Below are 26085 nucleotides of genomic sequence, written 5' to 3'. Positions count from 1 at the left end.
AAACATTTTGGAAATATCAAAATTAACCATTTGGACATTTCTGTTTTTTCCTTTGACTGAAACAATTTACCAAAATTAGCACAAATTCATGAAGTGTTTCAGTTGAGCTGAATCTGCATTTTTCAGCAAAAAAAAAAAGTTTCAGCCACAAAATTTGTCCCAGCATTAGTGCTATTCCTAGTTAATGATAATAAATCAATGCTGTACAGAATATAGAGAAAAAGAATGATGGTCTGGACAGCCTACAGTCTAGCAAATGATCTATATAATGTGGGTAATAACATGCACTTATATACATTTCTTTCAGAGCTAAAGATGAGTTATGAAAATATTTTATTATTCCATTTATTCAGTATATAAAATCAGAAGGCTTTTCTGAATTAGCCACACCTCTTCAGTCAACAGAATTAGCCTGGAAATCTCAAGATGTCCTTCTTGTTGGGATGCCTGGCACTCTCCAAATGGGTTGGAAATAGCCTTCCTTTGTAGTATTTTAAGCTGAAACATTTCATCTTGACTGGGAGAAAGCAGAGCAGTGCTGTATAAAACTACAGACTATTTGTTTATGGTGTCTGTGGGGGGCAAGGAGGGGGGGCAATATGAAGTGAGGGGGAAGTTTTCCAAACATTTCTCAACCTGCAAAAAGAGTTTGTTCAAGTTTAGGGTGAAAAAAATCATATTATTGTAATCTGAATATTGATAAAGCTTCTCTTTTATTATAAATAAGAAATTTATCCTCTGTAGGCTTGATCCAAAGCCTACTGAAATTAACTGGAGTCTTTCTCAGGTCTTATATGAAACTATACAGGAATAATAACAAAAATGATTAACTCAGTGCAGTAGAGTCATAAAACAAAGCATGGGGAAATCTGCAGCAGGGAAGACTGATTTACTCACAGCTATTCCTCTTTTTTCCAGTTCTTTAAATACAGATTTGATTGGAGCAGAAAAAACTAGTGTGAGCTGGCATCCTCTTTCCTCAATCTGAGGTGGTGTGATTATTTTTACAAAGGGTTTCTCTGGATTTGCTTTATCCTCACTGTAGTAATGCTTTATCAGGTACTCCAAGTAACCCGTTAGCAGAATGGATTTCCTTCTCAGTGCTTTCATTGTAGTCTGCCCAAAGACCTACAAGGATGTAAATAATTAGAAAGATAATCCATTGCGGCATTTCTGTTCTGAAAACAGAAACAATAAAACAGAAACCTTCCAAAGTAGGATGAGGCCATTTTTATCCTCTTCAATAATTTTAATCATTTCAAGAGCCACAATATTCTGAGGCCCAGATTCTTCCATCCTTAATCATGTTAAGTAGTAGCTTTCTCTGTAAGTAGTGCCACTGGAACCAAGTAATAACATGCTACCCAGTGTAAATGAGGGGAGCAGAATTGAGCCTTAGAAAATACAAGACTATGTACTTTAAGGGTCAGATGTAAAGGGTCTCCTTATCTGCTGCTGCAATTGTTCTGACCACATTTACCTATGCACATGGGAATCTGAACACATGCATCAAGTGGCTAGGAGAGCAGTATCCCGTATAAATATTGTCCATAAATACTGCAGGCTCAATAGTGCCACTACAATAAAAAAAATATGGGAGCTGGACCAGGACTAAGAATGAAAATAGCAGTTTCAAAAATCATGGGTTAGGCCTTGGAACATCTTGATATTGGCTTAAAAACCATGAGGTTTTTGTTTTTTTTTAAATACACTTTGAGTCCATTTTAACTTGCATTCTGGTCTTTGGAGCCTTTAGGATTCATGTTTTTAAGCTTTTCTCCACTACTACAATGTTTGAAAAGAACTGTTTCTTTCTCTTTTTCTTTCTTTTTAAAAAAGGCTCTTATATGATTCAAGGAAATGGTGTTTTAAGACAAACTTCACATTTCACAAGATTCACAGTAAAATTGTAATAGGTGGTGACACTGCTTAACCCTGCTGCCACATTGAGGGGGACAAACCATATTGCCAGAATCTGTGAGAGATAAAAAGGAGGCATGTCGCTCTCACTTCCCCCATTGGCATATGGGACGGCTTGGTTTAGGAGAACAATTGAAAATATGATCTTAAGACCAAGTTTAAAAACAAAACAAAACACAACATTTTGGTTTGTGCATGTTGCAGGGGCAAATGACAGAATAAACTTCAAAGAAGTGATTGTCCCTGAAAACCAGGTAGTTAAATCTAAGGCCATATTCCAGACCCTACATTTTACTTTATGTAGTTGCAGCTGATTGTGCCCTCTAATGATTGCAGACTCAAAATATCAGACCCTGAGGGAGAAATTTCAGAATAATATTTAAAATGATATTACACTATAATATGAAAATAAAGCGTATAAAGTAATTACAGGAAGAGATAGCCAAGAGATCCCACTTAATTTACAGCATGCTGTCTGGAGAGTACTCTCCTCCCTGCTGAATATCCACAGGCCATTGACCCCAATCCTATCATGGGCCTGGAGTAACTTGGCCTAAACACAACTGAAATGATACATCTCCTGTATGCAGTGGTGTGCAAGATGTGGCTGGTCAGGCAGAGGTCTTGCAGGGAGATATTGCTGCAGTGGAGGTGGGTATAGAATGTGAAAGGGGCAGGAGCATTAAGTGAGCTGCACTGGCATGGATGGAAAACTTAAAACTAGAACTGCTCCTTTGCAGGAGTTATACAGAAGGCTTTGCTGGTACTACAGAGCTACTGGGTTTACAGGATGAGCAGGATTCTTGGTCCCTCTCTTGCTGCTAGAAAGCCTGGTTACTTAGGTTTTGTTCAAGAAATATGTGCCCTCTGAGTGGAATTTTTCTAAAAAGTTCTTTTTAATATGGCGATGGAGATCTTCCCACCACACGCACTTCAATCCATAAAAGGGAACAACTAGTGCCATAACAGTCACTTTAAGCATTATTGAGGCTTCAACACTTGCAGTTTTCATTGTTTCCATTGGAAACACTGCCTTCTGCTTAATGTGTCCCAGTGCAGGATGGCATAGAATTTCACAAGCCATCTCTTGCCAGACATGGAAACTATTCTGTTTCCCACTGTCCTAGAGCAATTAGCACTTGGAAATCCTGTCTGTGCCAAAAGGGTAATGTAGGCATGAAAAGGGGAGTCAGTGGAATATGATCAGTTATTGCTCTTTGAGACTCCCTGAGGTGAGTTAAATTACATTCACCCACACAAACTGGAGCAGTGACAATCTGGGTCATAGCAAAGCTGCTTTTAGCTTATCTCTAAGGTCACTGAAAGTTTAAAAATATATTGAATGTTTAAGGACTAACAAAATAAATTGTCAAACAGAACAAGAAGTATTTCTGTGACCTTTTGCAGTCCTTCAATTTAGTATGTAATGCTGGAGAGAAAAGATAGCCTCAGCTGGCAATTTTCTGACTTTAATGGCTTGTTTTATACATGTCTAAGATATTTTTGTTTTTCATAACAAACAGATGAAAAGATAGTGTGAGGGGGTTGTCTTTTTGTTCCAGAATTGGCTTCACCAGTACAACTAATGCTAATAAAATGGTTTGGGAAACTTTTTTTTAAAAGTATACCCCATTCAGACTGGCCACAGAACATTGTTAACCAAGATTGTTTTAAGTTTTTAAACAAGTTTCTCAAGATTGTGAGTACTGCAGCATAGAGAAAGCTATGCATAACTGCACCTTTCATCCACAAAGGATCCCTGAGTGATTGAGAATCATTTGTACAGGGATAAATTCACCCATCACAGAAATGCAGCCATGTCTGGAGATGAAATGTGGCAATATGTGATTGCACTACCACACAGGACATCTAAAGGAGTTCTGAATGCTTTCCTAAATGGGCTGAATTCTGCTCTCAAGGTCTAATCATGGGACCTTCTGTGCATAGATTACTCCTGTCCTACCATCATGGCAAAAACTCCCTTCCCATGGCCATCAGAGGGGGCACTCTCCTGGTTCAGGAATTAATGCAGGAGGATATAGCTTGAAGTGTGTGGGCCAGGGAGATGCATATCATCCTTCCACTGCTCTGATGTACTTCCCAAGTATACTAACTGCCCCAGGCTGTAATTTCTTTTCACCCCCAAACCTTATCGTGGTAATCCCTCTTTGAGGAAGGCTCCAAAGGCCAAATACCAGCTGCTGTGGAGTTCTGCTGCCAGGGAATAGAGGAGATGGATTCCCAGAGCCAGTGCAATCACCCAAGATCCATGACACTGGGTGGCCAGATCCTGTTTCTTCCATATTGAACAAACCTCACTCTCCTGACAAAATAATTAAGAAGAAACTCTGTGTTGAATTTCCTGAAGTTGAGTTTCACAGGCAAACTGCAGTGAGGCACAATCTGCCCAGGTACATAGGTGTGAATCTGGAGGAACTCCACTGAAAACAGCAAAGTAAGCTGAAGTCAGGAGGAGACAGTCTGGAGCTAGAGGTGAGTAACTGAGAGCAGAATTTGGCTCTGTACATTAAGGACATTGAAACATTTAAAGTGAAATGTCAAACCAGGCAAGTTCAATGAAGCCTGAAATCAAATAAAATCTTGCCTGATTCTGGGTTTTGAGTCTCACCAACAAATGCTGCCAAGATTAATTTTATTCTTTAGGCAGAGGCAGATAAAATGATTCTGTTAAAAAACTCACCTGGAAAAGGTCAGTTTTACCACAATGATTTTTACCCATCTGGTGAGTTTCCATAAATTTTGTTTTATTTTCATCTTGAGTTCTTGTATTCAGATCAACCCAAAATGTAAAACAAGTGTGGGGTTGCCAATAGAAAGGTTTGCGAAAAGTCAACCATCTCTCTCATAACCACATGTAGTCCTGGTCTAAATTTTACATTTTTAAAAAAGATAATCTTGATGAAAAGATTCTAAGATTCCATTCTACAATTTGCAGATTCTTAAAATTCATAGTCATAAGAAATATAACTACCTACCTCTAAACTAGCATGCAGTGCACAGACCAATAAAATTGGAGGATTTGATAACCGATATCCATTGATTCCAGGACTTAGTTGCAATTCTGGAAAATTAATAACTTCTGTTAGTTATATTTTTTAATTTGTTTTATTCATTAGGACAAATCTTGACTTTTCACTCAATTAAAAATTTCACTAAAGTCAGTGGGACATTAGGATTTGGTTATAAGGAAACACGTTTAGTCCACTTGCAGCTACTATTTTTCACATTGGAGGTACTCAAATTTTACCCAACTGAAGCTTACATCAGCAGCTTCCCAGGAGCCAGAGGACTGCAATTAATTTGCATACAATGGAACATATTAAAATTGCCTTTAGGCCAGATTCCCCTCTCACACTGGTGTAAACTACAAGCATATCTATTGAAGTCAATGTAGTATAAAAGGAGTACAGTAATTGAGAGGAGACTCAGGCTTTTTATCTTTAATATGAATAAGTGGCTTGTGGAGACTGCACATTGCAGTGCTCCATCTTGAGCTAAACAAAGTCCACTTGAATCAAATGGAATATCATATCCAAGGGACATGTAGTGTCCATAAACCCATTTAGGCCAATACGGAACTTGTGGGGGCAGCTGACTTCCAGGCCAGATTTTGGCTACCACTGCTTTAGGCTTTGAAATTTCATGTGATCTGTCTTATACTGCATTCTTTGAAATATTGCATCGTTTATCTTTTCAGTGCAAGCACCAGAGCTCTTTCGATGGAAAGGAGCACCTCTCACTCACTGTGAGGACTTATTAAACTCATATAATTTTTGCCTATCTTCCTCATGTGAACTGCCCCTACAAAATGACTTCAAGACTAGCCTTTTGTGAGTAGGAACCCAAAGGAGAGGGAGTGGAGAGCATCTGAGGTGAAAGATTTTATTTTTTATGCTTTAGAAGATGACATGTCTGATGATGGTTCTCCAGCAAGACTAGCCCAGTCCCTCTCTATACTTTTGGCCAGAATCCTTGCAGTATCTCAAAGAGAGGACTGAGGCCAGCAGTGTTGACCTAAAGTCAGATTGGCAAGGACTCGCATGGTAAAGCCTCAAAGCAAGCTTCTAACCCTCCTGCAGGCTGAGGTCTCCTTTAAGATGGGGTTGGAGGAGAGACTGACCTCCAGATTTAGAAAGTACTCCTATGTGTCCATGCACAAGGCTGGAACACAGACATTTCACTTCTTTTGAAACAGGTCATTGTTTTATTTTATACCTCATTGAGTTCTAGCTTGGGCTAGTAAAGCCAAAATAGATGGCTGTTTTCAGTTAGGGCCAGATTCTGCCTTTATTCACATTTCCCATTCATTCCAATGGAGCTACTCCCACCATAAAGTACTACTCAATATGAAGAAGGAAAGTAGTCTCTAGCCCTTACGGGATCTAGTAGGGTGAAAAATTTACCCATAGTCCAAGTCTGAATTTGAAAGGCCTTTTTGGAGTGTCTGTTTGAGCAACCATAAACAACCAACTAGATTGACGTGACAGTAGATCAAATTCATTCTGGTTGTTTCTTCACTGCTTTCAGTGAAGCTGCACAACATCAAGGATGAATTTGGTTTTAATAGGTTTAACACCAGTGAGCAAACATAAAGTCTTATCATTTCTATTCAAAATAATAGTGAACAGCAATGTATGCAAGTTCTATATCATGTGACATATTTAAAGAAGTATACATACTGTTTTCCATGAGAAATCTAGTTTTGAATTCATGACCCCACCAGCCTATTAGCCTAAAACATAATATGGAAAAAAAACGGAAAAAAACAACAAAATCACGCATTGATATATATTTAAATCTGACATGAGTATTACTAAATAGCTTCTGATACACTAATCAAATAGGGTTCAGAGTAGCAGCCGTGTTAGTCTGTATTCGCAAAAAGAAAAGGAGTACTTGTGGCACCTTAGAGACTGTAGCTGTGGCTCACGAAAGCTTATGCTCTAATAAATTTGTTAGTCTCTAAGGTGCCACAAGTACTCCTTTTCTTTTTACTAATCAAATAGTATCAGTAAGTTATGTGGTTAACTGGCATTAATAACTTATTTATGTGACTTTTCAATTTCTCTTCAACACTGAAATATGATATTTATTATAGTTTTCAAACAATCAATCAATCTATTGGGGCTCTATTAATGTTCATTTTGTCTAAATTCATCCTACAAACTGAAAAATAAAGCAGAAATATTTCCAGTGTTATATTCCTAATGGCTAAAAGGACAAACACAAATCCGCTTTGGTAAATACTGAAAACCAAAGGACATTATAAATCTGACTTAAATCCACAAAAGGAAAGATATGAACAGCAAACAAAAAATAGACGAAGAGGCCTCTAAGAAAAGGTTGCAGTTGCTTCATCGTTCCATTGCCATGTTGTGCTGATGTGAATCCCAACCTAGCAATAAGATTTCAGATTATGAAACTGGGTTTATTACTCAATAATATAACCCTTTTTTGAATGAAATTCAGTCCCATTTAATTCACAACTAGATTTTTGAGACAATATTCTGAAGACATTTCAAGGTGGTCCCCCCCCAAAAAATAGAAATATTGCAGAAATTTAAATAAAACATGAACACATAAAATTTGAAGTTTTTCATCAAATATTTTGCACTGACCTAGTATTTACTATGAGCCAGATCATAGCCCCACTCATGTGGCCATACAAGGATATGAGGGGAGTAAGACAACCCCACCTCAACTCGTGTGTGGTCTTTGTAGACCTGGGGTCTCAGCACAAAGAGTTAAACTGGTGCTGGGTGCCCAATACACATCTCTAAGCAACTAGGTGGCTTTGATTTCTGTGGCTTCATCTTCAGCATCCAGCCAGCACAGCTGAGCTATCATTGTGTTGAAGGCTAGAGTGTGTGTGTAATTTGCTGCTAGCAACAGCTAGTAGCAAATTACTTTCCCCTGGAGCAAACAAGGAGGAAAGGAACTGTGCTTCTCCTCACTACTCCTGGAAAGGCCTAGCCATATGCTGCAAATTAAAAAGGCCAAACTGTAAAAGTCTAAGATAGATGGGACTAGTTTGGTCAGTCATACTGTATGTAAAGAATTGTTATACAAACTATGCACAGTGCCAAGTAAAATGCTTACTTGTTATTTCTGGATAATATGGGTTTACATTTCACCCCTATGAATAGATCCATCACTCTCATCTCATTGTATTAAATAAAGCAGACGTGTGAAATATTATATTGCTAAAGAATAGTCTTACTATTCAAAGTCACATGGAAATCAACAATGAAATCATCCATTCATTTCAATGAATTTTTTGTCAAAAATAATATATTACAAATAAAACTATTTATTTGCTATTGCCCAAATAACTCAGATGCGGATGCTTTGAATAATAAAAAATGCATCAACTGTTTTATAGTATTTTACAGTATCTTTCCTCTATAATAGTTTACCATAAAACACAATATTACACAATAATATTATAACAAAATCCCATTGAAGTTAATGGTGCAAGTATTCCATTCATTCCAATTGGCTTAGCATAGCAAAAAAACAAACATGAAGTACACTACCTAGAATAACAGTGTGTAGTAAGGTTAAAAAAATACTAAAGAGCAATTTACTTGTTGAGCCATGCCATGCACTCATTCCTCAGGCAATAGAAGTCAACAGGAGACCCACAGACATCAACAGGAGTACTGTCCCAGTAAAGAATGATGAAGGACTAACAGTCCTGGACTTCAGGTTTTAGTTCAGATGAGACTCCAAATGCTTGGTGTTGTATCTAAACTTATTGACTCTGTGCAACTGGCCTAGAGCAGGACCTATCCTGTGGTTTGTCATGTCTAGAACTTGGAAACTGAAATTTCAGAAACTGATTAAAGTTTGGTGATAGAAATGCATGAAATTTAAAGGTGGCACAATTTTTTAAAATCATTTTGCCTGTCCCTACCATTACTAAAACACTGACAAGCTGACATTTCTTTTTGAGATTCTAGAACTCCATGGGCATCATACATGATGGGTGTTTAGATACAATTCTGGTTCTACACCGTCATCAATCCAATATTTCCTATGGATGTCATTTGTTTGATGTACGATATGTCAACAGGATTCAAAGAGGTTTTATATCTATATACACACACACACATACACAAGCTTTATAAATTAGCAATTAACAGTTAATAATTTTCTGTGAAAGAATTGAAATCAGGGCTGCCATTGTTATGCCAAATTTTAGCCTGTTATGATGTGAAATAGCTGAGATGTTATATAAGGGTATATAAATGCATAGTAAAAATAATAGGCAGTAAAATTGCACAGTAAGATGAGGTAGTAACATTTCTTATTAAAGAGTAGCTACTCTGCATGCAAAGTGGATATTCTGAAAGGAATTAATTATTTCAAACATTCTTGTTTTCAAAACACCAAGGCAGCAGCTTATAACTTTTATTTTAAATCTGAGCCATGATTTTGGCAAAATCTTGTAATACTAAATGCATGAAATAACAAAAAACTTGTTTTTTTATGTTCCTGTATTTAAAGTAATTTGTCCCCAGCCAAGTTGGGGCATTAAACTGTATTAGGAGAACTAGCTGTTGGCATGACTGTTTTACAGACCATGATAAAAACATGCTTTTTAGATTAGAGAAGGGACTTGTTATGGAAACATGCTTTAATAATCTCTATTGGGAACTGACTCTTAATGGACATTTGCACATATGGACACACATAGGTACAACCAAACTGGAGATTTTTCACATTTTATTATAACACAATTTGAAATGGCCATACCAGCTTTGTATGTATATTTGTGTTTCTGATATACATTGGATTATTAGCCTTCTGACATCCCACAAACAGCTAGAGAACATACAGCTTCTCAAGATTGCCGTGCCAATATGTTTCAGGAGTGAGAACCTCTCAGTGTGAGAAGGTATTTCAGTCCATGGACCAAATGGGCATAGAGACTCACAGCTGAGCTTGTCAAAAAGCAATGCTAATTAGGATGGTGTTTTTTGTGAGATACATGTAATCACATAACCCTACTTAGAGCTAAATAATTTTAGTTTTTTTGTTTTTAAGTAAAAATTCCATTAAAAAGGAAAAGCACTTTGGTCCATTTTGTCTCTAAAATAAAGCAGGAATCCTAATGTTCTGACAAGAAAGAATATTTTTTGCGTATTTCTGAGCTATACACATCACTACTTTTTAAATGTTTAATACGCTGGGTTAATGCACACTGTTACTTGCCCAAGTTCATGACACAAATAAGGCATGTAATTAAAGATCATTACACATATTTTATTGGTCTTGTTATACCCAAAAACATTCTCCCATTTTACAAATCAAGAGGCGTAGACAGCAGATTTATGGAGGGGAAAAATTATACCAGATAGGCGCATCATCCTTTCATTTTGTTCCTATTTCTTTTAAGCACATTTACACCAGGGAACAATCCCTTCAGTAAGTATTTTTATTTAGCTCAGTTTTTTCTCACATCTGTGTGTGTTAGACAGAAGCACTGGGCATTCATAACTTGAGTCGTTTCGTTTGTAGTTGCATTAAAGATGCAAGAATGGGGGATATAATGATCACTATGTATGTGCCGTGAAGACATCAAAGAAGATCCAGTTAAAGAACATAGAAGAAATACAAAAAAAAATCCTTTGACCTTTGCTTCTAAGTAACAGATGATTATGCAACTCATTTATAATTTACAATGTGAAGAAACATGTGGTTCATTTGCCTTCTTGGGGGGGGGGGGAGAACCCCTCTGAAACTATTGAGCAGTGATACAGAAAACAAGCAAACACTGTTAACACAGCCTGACTTTCACAACCCAGGACAAAGCCTTCTATGAACCATTCTATCATCATATTTTGTGAGAAATCATTTTAAGGGTCTATGGGCAAGTATGCTAAAAGATATAACAGGAAAATAACAGTGTAGAATTAATGACACTAAAAAAATTAAATTCTCAAACTTCACTATGTATGGAGTATACTGGTCTCCCTTTACTAGTCAGATCACATCCTTGCCTGGAAATGTCTTATGCCTTACTCTGATGATATAGAAATACTATATTATTGGATTTCTGTAGTTTACCTATGCTTGGCTTTTTAATCCTAATATCTGAATGGATTAAGAAGATGAAAAAACAAGAGGTAGGCAAAGCAGATAAGGACAAAAATACAAAAGACTCCCCTTCTCTCCTGCCAAACCTTTGCCCATTCTTAGAAGTAAACTTAAGCCTTTAAGAATTGAAAACAGTGGATCCTGTCTTTCAGCATACCTTCTTCTGCTAACCAGATGGGAATGCAACCAGTAATGCTGGAAATCTCATGAAAAAGTCTGGTCTATAGCGCTGATCAAGACATTTCAGTATTCAAAATTCTGATGAAAAAAATATGAATTTTTCACAAAAATATTAGTGTCAATTTTGACAAGTTAAATTGTTCTCATGAGATTTTCAGCCCACTTGTGCTGACCCAAAAGATGTGCATAGTTTGGAAATACATCTGAATGTTTAGATTCTTATCTAAACAGAACAAGAACTCTGAACATCTTGTGATGCTCCCATCATTAGAAACAATCCTTATTTTCTCACAGGATTAACAAATGCTAAGAGGAAGGTTACTTTAACTGGAGGTTCTTAAAGATGCGTGGTCCCTATCTGTATTCCTCTGTGGGGGGTTATGCATGCACATCATGCACCTGGAGTCAGAGAATTTGAAAGTAGTGTCTGTTGATTGATGAATGTGTCCTGGCTCACCTTTTGTGTCCAACCGAGGTGATAAAGGGTGGTGTGGACCAATCACTTTGTCAGTTCCTTTTCCACCATGAATCGGATAAGATCCAAAATAGAGGGGAAGGAGGGTGGTTAGTGGAATACAGATAGGGACCACATGCCTTGAAGAGCCTCCAGTTACAGTAAGTAACTTCTCTTCTTCTTTTTTCTTCCTATTGTATTTAACTGTGGGTGATTGAGAAGAAGTACCCAAGTAGGAACAGAGTGCGTAGATGAAGACAGTAGCACTGATCAGAGAACAGCCATCCGACAGGTGGCATCAGCAACTAAATACTGTACCAGGCATAACGCCTTACAAATGTGTGGATGGAGCTCCACGTGGTTGCTTTACAGCTATCCTAGGAGGGTATGTCCTGGAGAAATGCTATGGTAACTGGTTAAGCTCTAGTGGAATAAGCTCATAACCTTGTAGGGGGAGGGACGTAGAATAGAATGATAGAGTAAAATTCAACCAGATATCCATTTGGAAATTCTATGGGTGGAGATGGTATGCCCTCTGACTCTCCTCACTACAGCAACAGTCTCAAGGACTTCCTGGTTGGTTTTGTTCTCTGCAGGTAAAAGGCTAAGGCTTGTTGGCCATTGCACAAACATGCAGTTTCAGGAAGAATACAGGTAAGTGAATGGATTGGTTAAGGTGAAATTCCAAAATCACTTTAGGGATAAATTTGGGATGTAGGTGTAAAGAAACTTTATCTTTGTGGAATACAGCTTATGGGGGGTCTGCCATCATTGTTCCAAGTTCACTCACCCTCCTCACCAATGTGATGGCTACAAGAAAGGTGACCTTCATGGAGAGGAGCCTTTAGCAAGTAGCTAAACACTCAAAAAGGGGGGCATTGTCAGTACTGAAAGAACAGGATTCAAGTGCCATTGTACCACAATCTTTTCAGGGGGTGGGAAAGCTCTTATCAGGTCTTTCCAGAATTGATTGGTTAGTGGGATGCAAAAATAGTGTAGCCTTCAGTAGGTGGATGGAATGCACTGATTTCTGCTAAGTGGATTTGCAAGGAGCTGAGGGAGAGACCCAATGTCTTCAAAGATAGGATACAATCTAAGAGAGTGGAATATACATCTCTTCTGGTAGAATGACTCTTTGTTTTATCCAGGGGAGGTCCTCGATGGTATTCTGGACCTCCCAGGGGAACCCTGAGGCATGAAGCCAGGACTCCCTTTGCATAATAATGGCAATAGCTATGGCTATAGAGTTAGTATCAGCCACATGGACTACAGATTGGAAGGTAGTTCTGGCTATTAATTAACTTTATTTTATCAAAGCTTGGAAACTAATATGATTTTGCTGTGGGAGGCCATTGGTGAAATCCTCAAACTAAGTATAGTTCAGGAAATAATATTTAGCCAATTGCGCATGATAATTGGTTATCGTGAATTGAAGACTGGAACACGAGAAAACCTTCCTCCCCAGTAGATCTAAATGTTTACCCTACTTGTCCGTGGGAGTAGATCTGGGATGTTATTGCCTGGACCTTTCCAAAGTGACCTGAACCACCAACAAGTTGGGAGCTTGGTAAGAGAATAAGAATTCTGAGCCTTTAGCCAGCACATAGCATCTTTCCATCCCTTTGAGGGTAGGAGCGCAGGTGGTAGGGGTATGCCACACTCTCCTAGACAGCTCCAGTATGGCATCATTGACAGGGAAAGCAATTCTCATAGACCCAGAGGTATGGAGGATGTCCAAAAGCCTGTGTTGGGAGTCCTGGATCTTCTCTAGTGGAATCTGAAGTTCCCTGATGACTCTGCAGAGAAGGCCTTGGAACTGCCTGAAGTCATCCAGGGGGAAAGGGATGTCGAAGTTACCTCTTCATCCAGCGATGGTGATGGTAGTCTGGCCAGTTCTTATGGAACCAGAGCATAGTACTCCTCCTCCCCTATCAGATCCAGGGGAAAATTTGATGGTTCCCTCAGAGGGAAGAAAGGTGATGACTCCCTGGTAGATCGGATAGATTCTGAAGAGGGATACTCATACCAGGGTCACCAATATGGCCAGTAGCATGGGTTGACAGATGGTCATGGGGGTCCCCATGGCTGAGTCGGGGAGGCAATGGTTGATCCCAGGGCCATGTGGATCTCCTGAGGAATGGGTAAGGGTGGTATGGGAGAAGCGGTTCATCTGAGGGTTCCAAATCTCCCAAGAAGAAAAAGCCTGACTTGGGTTAAAGTGGTGGTACCGCTTGTGCTGTTGGAGAGGTGTAAGTTGTCTATGGGGGGCGCCAATAGGCTCTGTTCTGCAGGCAGGTCTCTTGGAGAAGATATAAGCTCCCTGGAAATGGAAGGTCCTGATGGAGGGGATATTCTGAATCAGAAAGCAAAAGTGTCCTATCGTGTGTCTATGGATCTGGATCTCCCCGGTGTAAAGGGGACTCTTTCTGTCAGGGCAGTTGGTGCCAGCAATGATGATGTTATCTGGAAGCTATTGGTCTTTGCCAGTGGTGGAGGGTTCCAGGTCTTGTGAAGAGCTGGGGACGGTGGTACCGATGGAGCATGGTGTGGAACCCAATGTTTCTGAGCTTTTTTGTGCCTGTGGGACTTAGGACATACTAAGTCCTCATGGGCCGAACTGGTGGATTTGCTTGCAAGCATGTCTGACTTCTTTGAAGTGGATTTAGAGGAAGGCTTAGTCCCATGCTTATGTGATTACTTCCTATGTCCTGCAGTTGGATCTGTGGGGATGGATTCTCTAGCACAGAGTTGAACTTTGCAGTGGGAGGCACACTCCGTGCTGATTCAGGTTGATGTACTGGGGGGGTTCCCTGGCATGGATCTGATTGGGGTCTCATAGTCATCTTCATGAGATACTTTCAGAGAAAAGTGTCTACCCTTCTTAGATATGGCTGGGGAAGGACTAGCAAATACTGCACTGAGTTTCGATGTGAGCTTCTCCCAGACAGTAGAGGCAGTGTTGATGGTTGTCACTGAATGAAAAGGATCACAGGCAGGAAGTACAGAGTTTAAAGCCCAGATTCCAAACAGGGTACAGGGCGAAGAGGGTGGCCTGTAGCCTAATTTAACTCTAAAGGATATTAAAAACTACTAGATCTAAAAAAGTTATTAAGAACTATTAAAATTTTGAACTATTTACAACTGAATTAATATTGTTTTTCAAAATGGCATCAGAACTGAGGATACAAAAGGTTCTGAAAACCCAGTTTTCTCCTCAAAGTAATTGTCACTGTGAATCCATAGAAACAGCTTCGCTTTTATGACAGGTTTCAGAGTAGCAGCCGTGTTAGTCTGTATTCGCAAAAAGAAAAGGAGTACTTGTGGCACCTTAGAGACTAACAAATTTATTTGAGCATAAGCTTTCGTGAGCTACAGCTCACTTCATCGGATTCACCGATGTACAAGGAGTACAAGTACTCCTTTTCTCTTTGCTTTTATGGTTTCATTCCAGCACTTCACAAAAATGCCAAGAATGTTAGTGAAACTGTTCATTTTATTTACCATTTTTTTGTGTTTTATGGTCGAGAAGTTGGGGGCCCATGCATGGGACTTGGGAAAACTAGGTTCCATTCCCTTCTCTGTCACACACTTCCTGTGTAGCCTTGGGCAAGTCATTTAGGTTTGGATGCACAAGAGTTAGACACCAAATCCATGTTTCAGGCACCTAAGTCCCTGTTTTAGCACTATTGTGATGTACAAAACTCTTGCAAAAGCCTCTAGGCACTTAAACTCACTCAGTGACTACGTTTTTGAAGTAAAAGATCTCTAGACATCTAAGTTTCTGCTATGGGCATGCATATGCTGCCTCTCTCTGGGCATCCAGACATTATCTACTGCTGAAGCCCCAGCACAATTCACAAACCAGGGGAAGATAGGCCTTTAGCCATCTGAGGTGCATGCAGGGCCCAATCAGGAAGGCACCTTCTAAGCATACCTACCGTATCAGGCCCTGCATATGAGATCACACAAAACAGTTGTGGGGGGAGGGGGGGCAAAAAGCAGTTAATTTCCCTCATAACTTTTAGCTCAGTGGTTAAAAAACTCATCTGGGCTCTGGGAGATCCCCAGTTCACGTCCTTCTTCCATCTGATGGGGAGAAGGGATTTGAAGTAGGCTTTACCATCACCCTAATGATGAGTGCCCTAATCACTGGGCTATGGGATACTCTGAGGTGGGCTTCTCAGTCTCTCCTGTTGAAGCTGTTTCATTATTGCTAAATAATTTACAAATTAAGTGCAAAATTCAGAGGTTTTATTCCTGCTGCAGGTGCAAATCTCATTGTAACCTTAAGTATGGAGTAACTACCTATGGCTCTGTAATATATATGGTTGGCCAGGATTTGCATAGGATTTGGCTCTCATTGAATTCCAATAACATTCAGGCACCTAACTCACTTTGTCTCCTTGGAAAATCTCTGCCAAGATTCCCAGCAGCTATGTTTAAAACCCTATTTGTTTCTTTCTGTCCAGCGATTCACTTATTGGAATAGTAACTTTTATATGATAAACAAGATTTTCAGTAATCCTCATCGTATTTGACTTGGCTGTCTGGGTGAGAGCTCAAGGCTAGGTTGCTTTAAGGGAACTGTGTTTTGGCTTCTTGGTAACCAGTAAGGTATTGTAGAAGCTGGCTTGGTAAATCTAAGTATTAGAATAAACACCATTTGGGGGGATTGTCTGCCCCATTCTTTGTAGTTTGCTCGGATTGAGCAATCTCACAGTGCCCCCCCCATCACATGTGTCAAGTTTCAACCATTTCATAGTTCTCTTGTACACTAGATCAATACTTAATTATAAGTAGGATGTTTACGGAGTTTGAAAAGCTTTGGAACTACAGGTAATTATTAGTCTCATATTACTGTAGTTTTGGTCTTTCACATATCCTGGTATACTTTCTTTGCCCTTTTCAAACTTGCTACAAATATTTTGTAATTATTAAGTGTATATGACTCATTAATATTGCTGTATATTATTAATGGATTGCTCTCTTAGAACTCAATAAAAAATCAAAACCCTTTATGAAAGGTGTTACTATAAAAATAGTGACTTTTCATATTTAATATCTCTGAAGCTTTACTTTGTCAAAAGACCAAAACAATAAGATTATACAATAGGCTAATAGTGTGATGTCTCTTCTGTTGAATTGTTTGCATTTTCAGCAACAGCTAAAATAAGTAATTTTATTTTATTTTCTTAATTTTCATATGTTTCATTTAAAAATGGCCAAACTGACTTTCTCCCCAGATGCAAATTTTAATGGCACAAATCTAATTCTCTAAGAACAGTTTTATAATCCAAGTACTGACACAAGCTTAACTCTGCTGTCTTGGTTGGTGATATTATAAAATGACCTAGATTTGAGTAATCATCCTCCTTTCCCCAAAAGTTGACCAATTCAGGTCTCACTTGTGTCACAGGTGGAAATTTTAATGTATCAGGTTACAAGGTTAGAGAATAAGACAACTTCACTCCACAGGTGAAAAAACCTAGACTGTTTGGTCAACCAAGTGTGAGTTGATTAACAGCTGATAAGTATTTGCAGATAAAGAGTGCATATGTCCTCCTCTTGGATTGATTTTTTTCCTTGTTAGACTTTTAGACTCAGTACAACTGAGAATATTCCAATCTCAGAACATGTCCACTCATATTATCCCTTCAGGTCAAAACAAACGGAGATTGAGTTCACTTTTATAACAGGAAACAAGTTTCTGTGATCAGAGCATGTGAAAGAGAAATGACCATTATGTTGGGAATCCAATCAGAGCTTGGTGAATTCACCCAGAACAGTTTAGGAAACCTCTAAGGCATTCACAATGAGGGATGATAATTTCATTCAGTTGCCAGACTGAAAAAAAGGTATGATTAAACTGCAAAAAAAGCTGGAGCTTAAATTAAATCCTAAGAAAAGATCTTACAAAAAACAACCCCTCCAAGGCTAATCAAGTTGAATGAAAAACTGTTAAATAAGCTCATGAGCAACTATTATCAGAGTGCTCATATATCATCACTTCTACTAGCCAAATATAAGATAAATATGTTAGCACATTTACTAAAAGAAAATCAAATTTCCTGCCTAACATCAGAAATTAAAAATCAAACAGGGAGCCAATTTACTCATAATAGAGATATTAATAAAGTTCTCAGTGTTTTCTATAAAGTCCTGGATAATACTATATTTTGTAAAGAAATATGGTAAATTTTTTAGGGTGTTTCAACAAGATTAAATTAAACATGAAGCGACAATCCCACCTAAAGATATTTCTGAACTGTGACTTCTGACTTAATAATCAAAACCATTTGAGTCTTCTTTATGATATATTTAGTGAACCATTCACACACTCCTTAATCCCTTGAATGGATCTTTGGGGGAATAGTATCTAGATGAAATTCTAAATAAATGCATACATCTGACTGAACTATAAAATAAAAATTTAAAGAACCAGGGAGTTATGCTTCCTGTAGCTCTTGATTGTTCCTACAGGTGTAGTGGGGCAGGGCTGGCTGATCTTAGAGCAATTCCTTAACCCCTTGTTGTCCAGAGTGGAGTTTGTATATCCCATCACACTCTAGTTTTAGAAGTTCCGTTACATCCTCTTTGTCCTACAGGATTTGAATAATATCTCATTTGTGTGTGATGTGGAGGAATTGTTTTTTTATTTTCAAGGTAAATTAACGCAATATATACTGAATGTTATTTGTAATGTGGTAGTGGCACCAAAAGCCCCAGTCAGCTTTAAGACTCCATTGTACTGGGCACAGTAAAAAACACTTAAGAAGTCATTACCTCTATTTTTAATTATATGAAGCAGCAAACAATCTTAAAGGTCCAAACAAAAGCAACTTTGAAGACTGGACAGGAGAAACTGAACATAAGTGGATGGTTTATGCTGGTAAATTTTGCTTTGAGTGTTTGTGATGGGTATGGCCTTGATCACCCAATATAAATTGTGTGTGCTATATAAAAAGTGATGACTATGAATTAATACTGAAGGATGAGTTGTACTCTATGATAAATTACCCTTTGTTCTATTCCAGCAGCACAGAGGATTTATAGCTTCCTGTAACAGACTTTGTGCTACTGCCTTCCTGTCCTCTTTTAATTTCCATTCCACAGCACATTCTAAAATGTTAGGGGTGCTAATAAGAGTTGTGTGATTATATATAAATATATAAGGCACCAGACAGTAAATGGCACTCAAGAATATACAACATAGTTCCTGGAGTTTGCAGGACTGATTAAAGCTTCTGCTTGTAAATGGCAACTGGCTTCCTTCCTGCATCTCTTTACATCAGCCCTTCACACAAAGAAAAAGAGGTGCTGGGGTCCAGAAAATCCTCAGCCACTGGAAGAGCTCAAAGCTACTGTAATATAGACAAGGAGCCAAATCACCCTGAGGGTTGGGGGGAGAAACAGAAAGATAACATAACAGAACCTGCATCCCTCCCCTCTTCCATAGGTCAGGTGAACTGAAATAAAGTGTGTGTTCATCATCTGGCAATTCATAGAATCTTAGACTTTAAGGTCAGAAGGGACCATTATGATCGTTTAGTCTGACCTCCTGCATAACGCAGGCCACAAAATCTCACCCACCTACTCCTGTAACAAATCTCTAGCCTATGTCTGAGCTATTGAAGTCCTCAAATCGTGGTTTAAAGACTTTAAGGTGCAGAGAATCCTCCAGCAATGACCCATGCCCCACACTGCAGAAGAAGGCGAAAAACCCCCAGGCCCTCTGCCAATCTGCCCTGGATGAAAATTCCTTCCCGACGCCAAATATTAGCAATCAGCTAAACCATGAGCATGTGGGCAAGACTCACCAGCCAGACACGCAGGAAAGAATTCTGTCGTACCTCAGATCCCACCCCATCTAACATCCCATCACAGACCATTGGGCATATCTACAGCTAATCGTTGAAGATCAATAAATTGCCAAAATTAGGCTATTCCATCATATCATCCCTTCCATAAACTTATCAAGCTTAGTCTTGAAGCCAGATATGTCTTTTGCCCCCACTGCTTCCCTTGGAAGGCTGTTCCAGAACTTCACTCCTCTGATGGTTAGAAACCTTCATCTAATTTCAAGTCTAAACTTCCTGGTGGCCACTTTATATCCATTTGTTCTTGTGTCCACATTGGTGCTCAGCTTAAATCATTCTTCTCCCTCCATGGTATTTATCCCTCTGATATATTTATAGAGAGCAATCATATCTCCCCTCAGCCTTCTTTTGGTTAGGCTAAACAAGCCAAGCTCTTTGAGTCTCCTTTCATAAGACAGGTTTCAGAGTAGCAGCCGTGTTAGTCTGTATTCACAAAAAGAAAAGGAGTACTTGTGGCACCTTAGAGACTAACAAATTTATTAGAGCATAAGCTTTCGTGAGCTACAGCTCCCTTCATCGGATGCATTTGGTGGAAAAAACAGAGGAGAGATTTATATACACAGACACAGAGAACATGAAACAATGGGTTTATCATACACACTGTAAGAAGAGTGATCACTTAAGATAAGCCATCACCAGCAGCAGGGGGGGGGAAAGGAGGAAAACCTTTCATGGTGGCAAGCAAGGTAGGCTAATTCCAGCAGTTAACAAGAATATCAGAGGAACAGTGGGGGGTAGGGTGGGAGGGAGAAATACCATGGGGAAATAGTTTTACTTTGTGTAATGACTCATCCATTCCCAGTCTCTATTCAAGCCTAATTGTATCCAGTTTGCAAATTAATTCCAATTCAGCAGTCTCTCATTGGAGTCTGTTTTTGAAGCTTTTTTGTTGAAGTATAGCCACTCTTAGGTCTGTGATCGAGTGACCAGAGAGATTGAAGTGTTCTCCAACTGGTTTTTGAATGTTATAATTCTTGACGTCTGATTTGTGTCCATTCATTCTTTTACGTAGAGACTGTCCAGTTTGGCCAATGTACATGGCAGAGGGGCATTGCTGGCACATGATGGCATATATCGCATTGGTAGATGCGCAGGTGAACGAGCCTCTGATAGTGTGGCTGATGTGATTAGGCCCTATGATGGTATCCCCTGAATAGATATGTGGACAGAGTTGGCAACGGGCTTTGTTGCAAGGATAGGTTCCTGGGTTAGTGGTTCTGTTGTGTGGTGTGTGGTTGCTGGTGAGTATTTGCTTCAGATTGGGGGGCTGTCAGTAAGCAAGGACTGGTCTGTCTCCCAAGATCTGTGAGAGTGATGGGTCGTCCTTCAGGATAGGTTGTAGATCCTTGATGATGCGTTGGAGAGGTTTTAGTTGGGGGCTGAAGGTGATGGCTAGTGGCGTTCTGTTGTTTTCTTTGTTGGGCCTGTCCTGTAGTAGGTGACTTCTGGGTACTCTTCTGGCTCTGAGGGTAATGGCTTGTAGAAAGTGGTGTTGGAGAGCTGCCTAGTAGCCTCTTGTTCATACTCCGACCTATTCATGATGACGACAGCACCTCCTTTGTCAGCCTTTTTGATTATGATGTCAGAGTTGTTTCTGAGGCTGTGGATGGCACTGTGTTCTGCATGGCTGAGGTTATGGGGTAAGCGATGCTGCTTTTCCACAATTTCAGCTCGTGCACGTCGGCGGAAGCACTCTATGTAGAAGTCCAGGCTGCTGTTTCGACCTTCAGGAGGAATCCACCCAGAATCCTTCTTTTTGTAGTGTTGGCAGGAAGGTCTCTGTGGGTTAATATGTTGGTCAGGGGTGTGTTGGAAATATTCCTTGAGTCTGAGACGTCGAAAATAGGATTCTAGGTCACCACAGAACTGTATCATGTTCGTGGGGGTGGAGGGGCAAAAGGACAGGCCCAACTCTGACATCATAATCAAAAAGGCTGACAAAGGAGGTGCTGTCGTCATCATGAATAGGTCGGAGTATGAACAAGAGGCTACTAGGCAGCTCTCCAACACCACTTTCTACAAGCCATTACCCTCTGATCCCACTGAGAGTTACCAAAAGAAACTACAGCATTTGCTCAAGAAACTCCCTGAAAAAGCACAAGAACAAATCCGCACAGACACACCCCTAGAACCCCGACCTGGGGTATTCTATCTGCTACCCAAGATCCATAAACCTGGAAATCCTGGACACCCCATCATTTCAGGCATTGGCACCCTGACAGCAGGATTGTCTGGCTATGTAGACTCCCTCCTCAGGCCCTTCGTTACCAGCACTCCCAGCTATCTTCGAGACACCACTGACTTCCGGAGGAAACTACAGTCCATTGGTGATCTTCCTAAAAACACCATCCTAGCCACTATGGATGTAGAAGCCCTCTACACCAACATTCCACACAAAGATGGACTACAAGCCGTCAGGAACAGTATCCCCGATACTGTCACGGCTAACCTGGTGGCTGAACTTTGTGACTTTGTCCTCACCCATAACTATTTCACATTTGGTGACAATGTATACCTTCAAATCAGCGGCACTGCGATGGGTACCCGCATGGCCCCACAGTATGCCGACATTTTTATGGCTGACTTAGAACAACGCTTCCTCAGCTCTCGTCCCCTAATGCCCCTACTCTACTTGCGCTACATTGATGACATCATCATCTGGACCCATGGAAAAGAAGCTCTTGAGGAATTCCATCATGATTTCAACAATTTCCATCCCACCATCAACCTCAGCCTGGACCAGTCCACACAAGAGATCCACTTCCTGGACACTACAGTGCTAATAAGCGATGGTCACATAAATACCACCCTATATCGGAAACCTACTGACCGCTATTCCTACCTACATGCCTCTAGCTTTCATCCAGATCATACCACTCGATCCATTGTCTACAGCCAAGCGCTACGATATAACCGCATTTGCTCCAACCCCTCAGACAGAGACAAACACCTTCAAGATCTCTATCATGCATTCCTACAACTACAATACCCACCTGCTGAAGTGAAGAAACAGATTGACAGAGCCAGAAGAGTACCCAGAAGTCACCTACTACAGGACAGGCCCAACAAAGAAAATAACAGAACGCCACTAGCCATCACCTTCAGCCCCCAACTAAAACCTCTCCAACGCATCATCAAGGATCTACAACCTATCCTGAAGGACGACCCATCACTCTCACAGATCTTGGGAGACAGACCAGTCCTTGCTTACTGACAGCCCCCCAATCTGAAGCAAATACTCACCAGCAACCACACACCACACAACAGAACCACTAACCCAGGAACCTATCCTTGCAACAAAGCCCGTTGCCAACTCTGTCCACATATCTATTCAGGGGATACCATCATAGGGCCTAATCACATCAGCCACACTATCAGAGGCTCGTTCACCTGCGTATCTACAAATGCGATATATGCCATCATGTGCCAGCAATGCCCCTCTGCCATGTACATTGGCCAAACTGGACAGTCTCTACGTAAAAGAATGAATGGACACAAATCAGACGTCAAGAATTATAACATTCAAAACCAGTTGGAGAACACTTCAATCTCTCTGGTCACTCGATCACAGACCTAAGAGTGGCTATCCTTCAACAAAAAAGCTTCAAAAACAGACTCCAACGAGAGACTGCTGAATTGGAATTAATTTGCAAACTGGATACAATTAACTTAGGCTTGAATAGAGACTGGGAATGGATGAGTCATTACACAAAGTAAAACTATTTCCCCATGGTATTTCTCCCTCCCACCCCACCCCCCACTGTTCCTCTGATATTCTTGTTAACTGCTGGAATTAGCCTACCTTGCTTGTCACCATGAAAGGTTTTCCTCCTTTTCTCCCCCCCTGCTGCTGATGATGGCTTATCTTAAGTGATCACTCTCCTTACAGTGTGTATGATAAACCCATTGTTTCATGTTCTCTGTGTGTGTGTGTATATATAAATCTCTCCTCTGTTTTTTCCACCAAATGCATCCGATGAAGTGAGCTGTAGCTCACGAAAGCTTATGCTCTAATAAATTTGTTAGTCTCTAAGGTGCCACCAAGTACTCCTTTTCTTTTTTCATAAGACAGGTTTTCTATTCCTCGGATCATCCTAATATTCCTTCTCTATACCTGTTCCAGTTTGAATTCACCTTTCTTAGAAGTGGGAGACCAGAACTGTACAAAATATTCCAGATGAGGTCTCACCAGTGCCTTGTATAACAGTACGAACACCTCCTTATCTCTACTGGAAATACCTCGTCTGATGCATTCCAAGACCGCATTAGCTTTCATTGGTGGCTCATAGTCATCCTGTGATCAACCAATACTCCTAGGTCCTTCTCCTCCTCTGTTACTTGCAAGTGATGCGTCTCCAGTTTATAACAAAAATTCTTGTTATTAATCCCTAAATGCATGACCTTGCACTTTTCACTATTAAATTTCATCCTATTACTGTTACTCTAGTTTACAAGGTCATCCAGATCTTCTTGTATGATATCCCAGTCCTTCTCTGTTTTGGCAATACCTCCCAGCTTTTTGTCATTTATTTATTAGCACAGTTCTACTTTTTGTGCCAAGGTCAGTAATAAAAAGATTAAATAAGATTGATCCCAAAACCGATCCCTGAGGAACTCCACTAGTAACCTTCTTCCAGCCTGGCAGTTCACCTTTCAGTATGACCCGTTGTAGTCTCCGCTTCAACTAGTTCCTTATCCAGCTTTCAATTTTCATATTGATCCCCATCTTTTCCAATTTAGCTAATCATTCTCCATGTGGAACCATATCAAATACCTTACTGAAACTGAGGTAAATTAGATCCACTGCATTTCCTTTGTCTAAAAAAAATCTGTTACCTTCTCAAAGAAGGAGATCAGGTTGGTTTGGCATGATATACCTTTTGTAAATCCATATTGTATTTTATCCCAATTACCATTGACCTTAATATCCTTAACTACTTTCTCCATCAATTTTTTTCCAAGACCTTGCATACTACAGAGGTCAAACTAACAGGCCTATAGTTACCCAGATCACTTCTTTTCCCTTTCTTAGAAATAGGAACTATGTTAGCAATTCTCCAGTCATACAGTACAACCCTTGAGTTTACAGATTCATTAAAAATTTTCAATTTCATGTGCCAGTTCCTTTAATATTCTTGGATGAAGATTATCTGGGCCCCCCAATTTAGTCCCATTAAGCTGTTTCAGTTTGGCTTCTACCTCGGATGTGGTAATATCTACCTCCATATCATCATTCCCATTTGTCATCCTACCATTATCCCTAAGCTCCTCATTAGCCTCATTAAAGACTGAGGCAAAGTATTTGTTTAGATATTGGGCCATGCCTAGATTATCCTTAACCTCCACTCCATCCTCAGTGTTTAGCGGTCCCACTTCTTATTTATATGGCTATAGAACCTTTTATTATTGGTTTTAATTCCCTTTGCAAGGTCCAGCTCTACAGGGTTTCTGGCCTTTCTCACTTTATCCCTACATGTTCTGACCTCAATAAGGTAGCTTTCCTTGCTAATCCCTCCCATTTTACACTCCTTGTAGGCTTTCTGCTTTTTCTTAATCACCTCTCTGAGGTGGTTGCTCATCCAGCTTGGTCTACAACACCTGCCTATGAATTGTTTCCCCTTTCTTGGGATGCAGGCTTGTGATAGTTTTTGCAACTTTGACTTGAATTAATTCCAGGCCTCCTCAGCCTTTAGGTCCACAAGTTCTTCAGTCCAATCCACTTCCCTAACTAATTTCCTTAATTTTTTTAAAGTTAGCTCTTTTGAAATCAAAAACCCTAGTGAAAGATCTATTTTTGTTTATCTTTCCATTTAGTTTGAATTGAATTAGCTCATGATCGCTCAAACCAAGGTTGTCCCCTACAACCAATTCTTCTATGAGGTCCTCACTACTCACCAAAACCAAATCTAAAATGGCATCCCATTTAGTTCAGCAACTACTTGACAAAGGTATCCATCAGCTATTGCATCCAGGAAAATCTGAGCCCTATTATTATTACTAGCACTTGTCCTCCAGTCTATATCTGGGAAGTTATAGTCTCCCATGATCACACAATTCCAATTAGTATTTACCTCATTAAAAACATTGAAGAGGTCTCAATCCATATTGTATCCTGCGGTTTATAGCACACTCCAAGCACTATCCCAGGGGAGGATCTAATAGCTTTCTTTCCCAATATGATTTTTGCCCAGACAGACTCTGTCTTATCCATTCCATCACTTCTTATTTCCTTACAGTCTACGTCATCATTGATATACAATGCTACTCCACCACCTTTGCCTTTATTTCTGTCTTTCTTAAACAGCACATACCCTTCAATACCTGTAGTCCAGTCATGACTACTATTCCACCATGTTTCTGTTATCCCTATAATATCTGGTTTCACTTCCTTCACCAGTAGCTCTAGTTCCTCCATTTTGTTACTTAGGATCCTCGCACAAACATCTTAATTTTTGCTGTTTGGCCTCGCTCACATTCTTTACCCAATTGGGCACAGACATTTTACTTCCAGTATCATCTATTAGACTGGTA

At 39.8% G+C, this 26085-nt stretch overlaps 1 protein-coding gene across 9 annotated transcripts in view; it reads right to left on the bottom strand.

The window, feature by feature from the left end:
• KYNU (kynureninase) overlaps positions 1-26085 on the bottom strand; it is a 118203-nt gene that overhangs the window by 9650 nt on the left and 82468 nt on the right. For all 9 annotated transcript variants that reach the window (XR_006277918.1, XR_006277919.1, XM_043505074.1 and 6 more), the window contains exons 11-13: positions 6621-6673; positions 4917-5002; positions 898-1128 (exon numbers count right to left, since the gene is read on the bottom strand). Coding sequence is in view for 7 of the 9 variants with exons in the window: in XM_043505074.1 (XP_043361009.1) it covers positions 898-1128; positions 4917-5002; positions 6621-6673 (370 nt within the window). In the remaining 2 variants the exon portion in view is untranslated. The remainder of the gene's footprint in view (positions 1-897; positions 1129-4916; positions 5003-6620; positions 6674-26085) is intronic.

Source organism: Dermochelys coriacea, chromosome 11 (assembly GCF_009764565.3).
Source record: "Dermochelys coriacea isolate rDerCor1 chromosome 11, rDerCor1.pri.v4, whole genome shotgun sequence".
Lineage (NCBI taxonomy): Eukaryota > Metazoa > Chordata > Testudines > Dermochelyidae > Dermochelys > Dermochelys coriacea.
The sequence above is the reverse complement of the archived record's forward strand: the minus strand, read 5'-3'. Positions and strand labels throughout refer to the sequence as shown.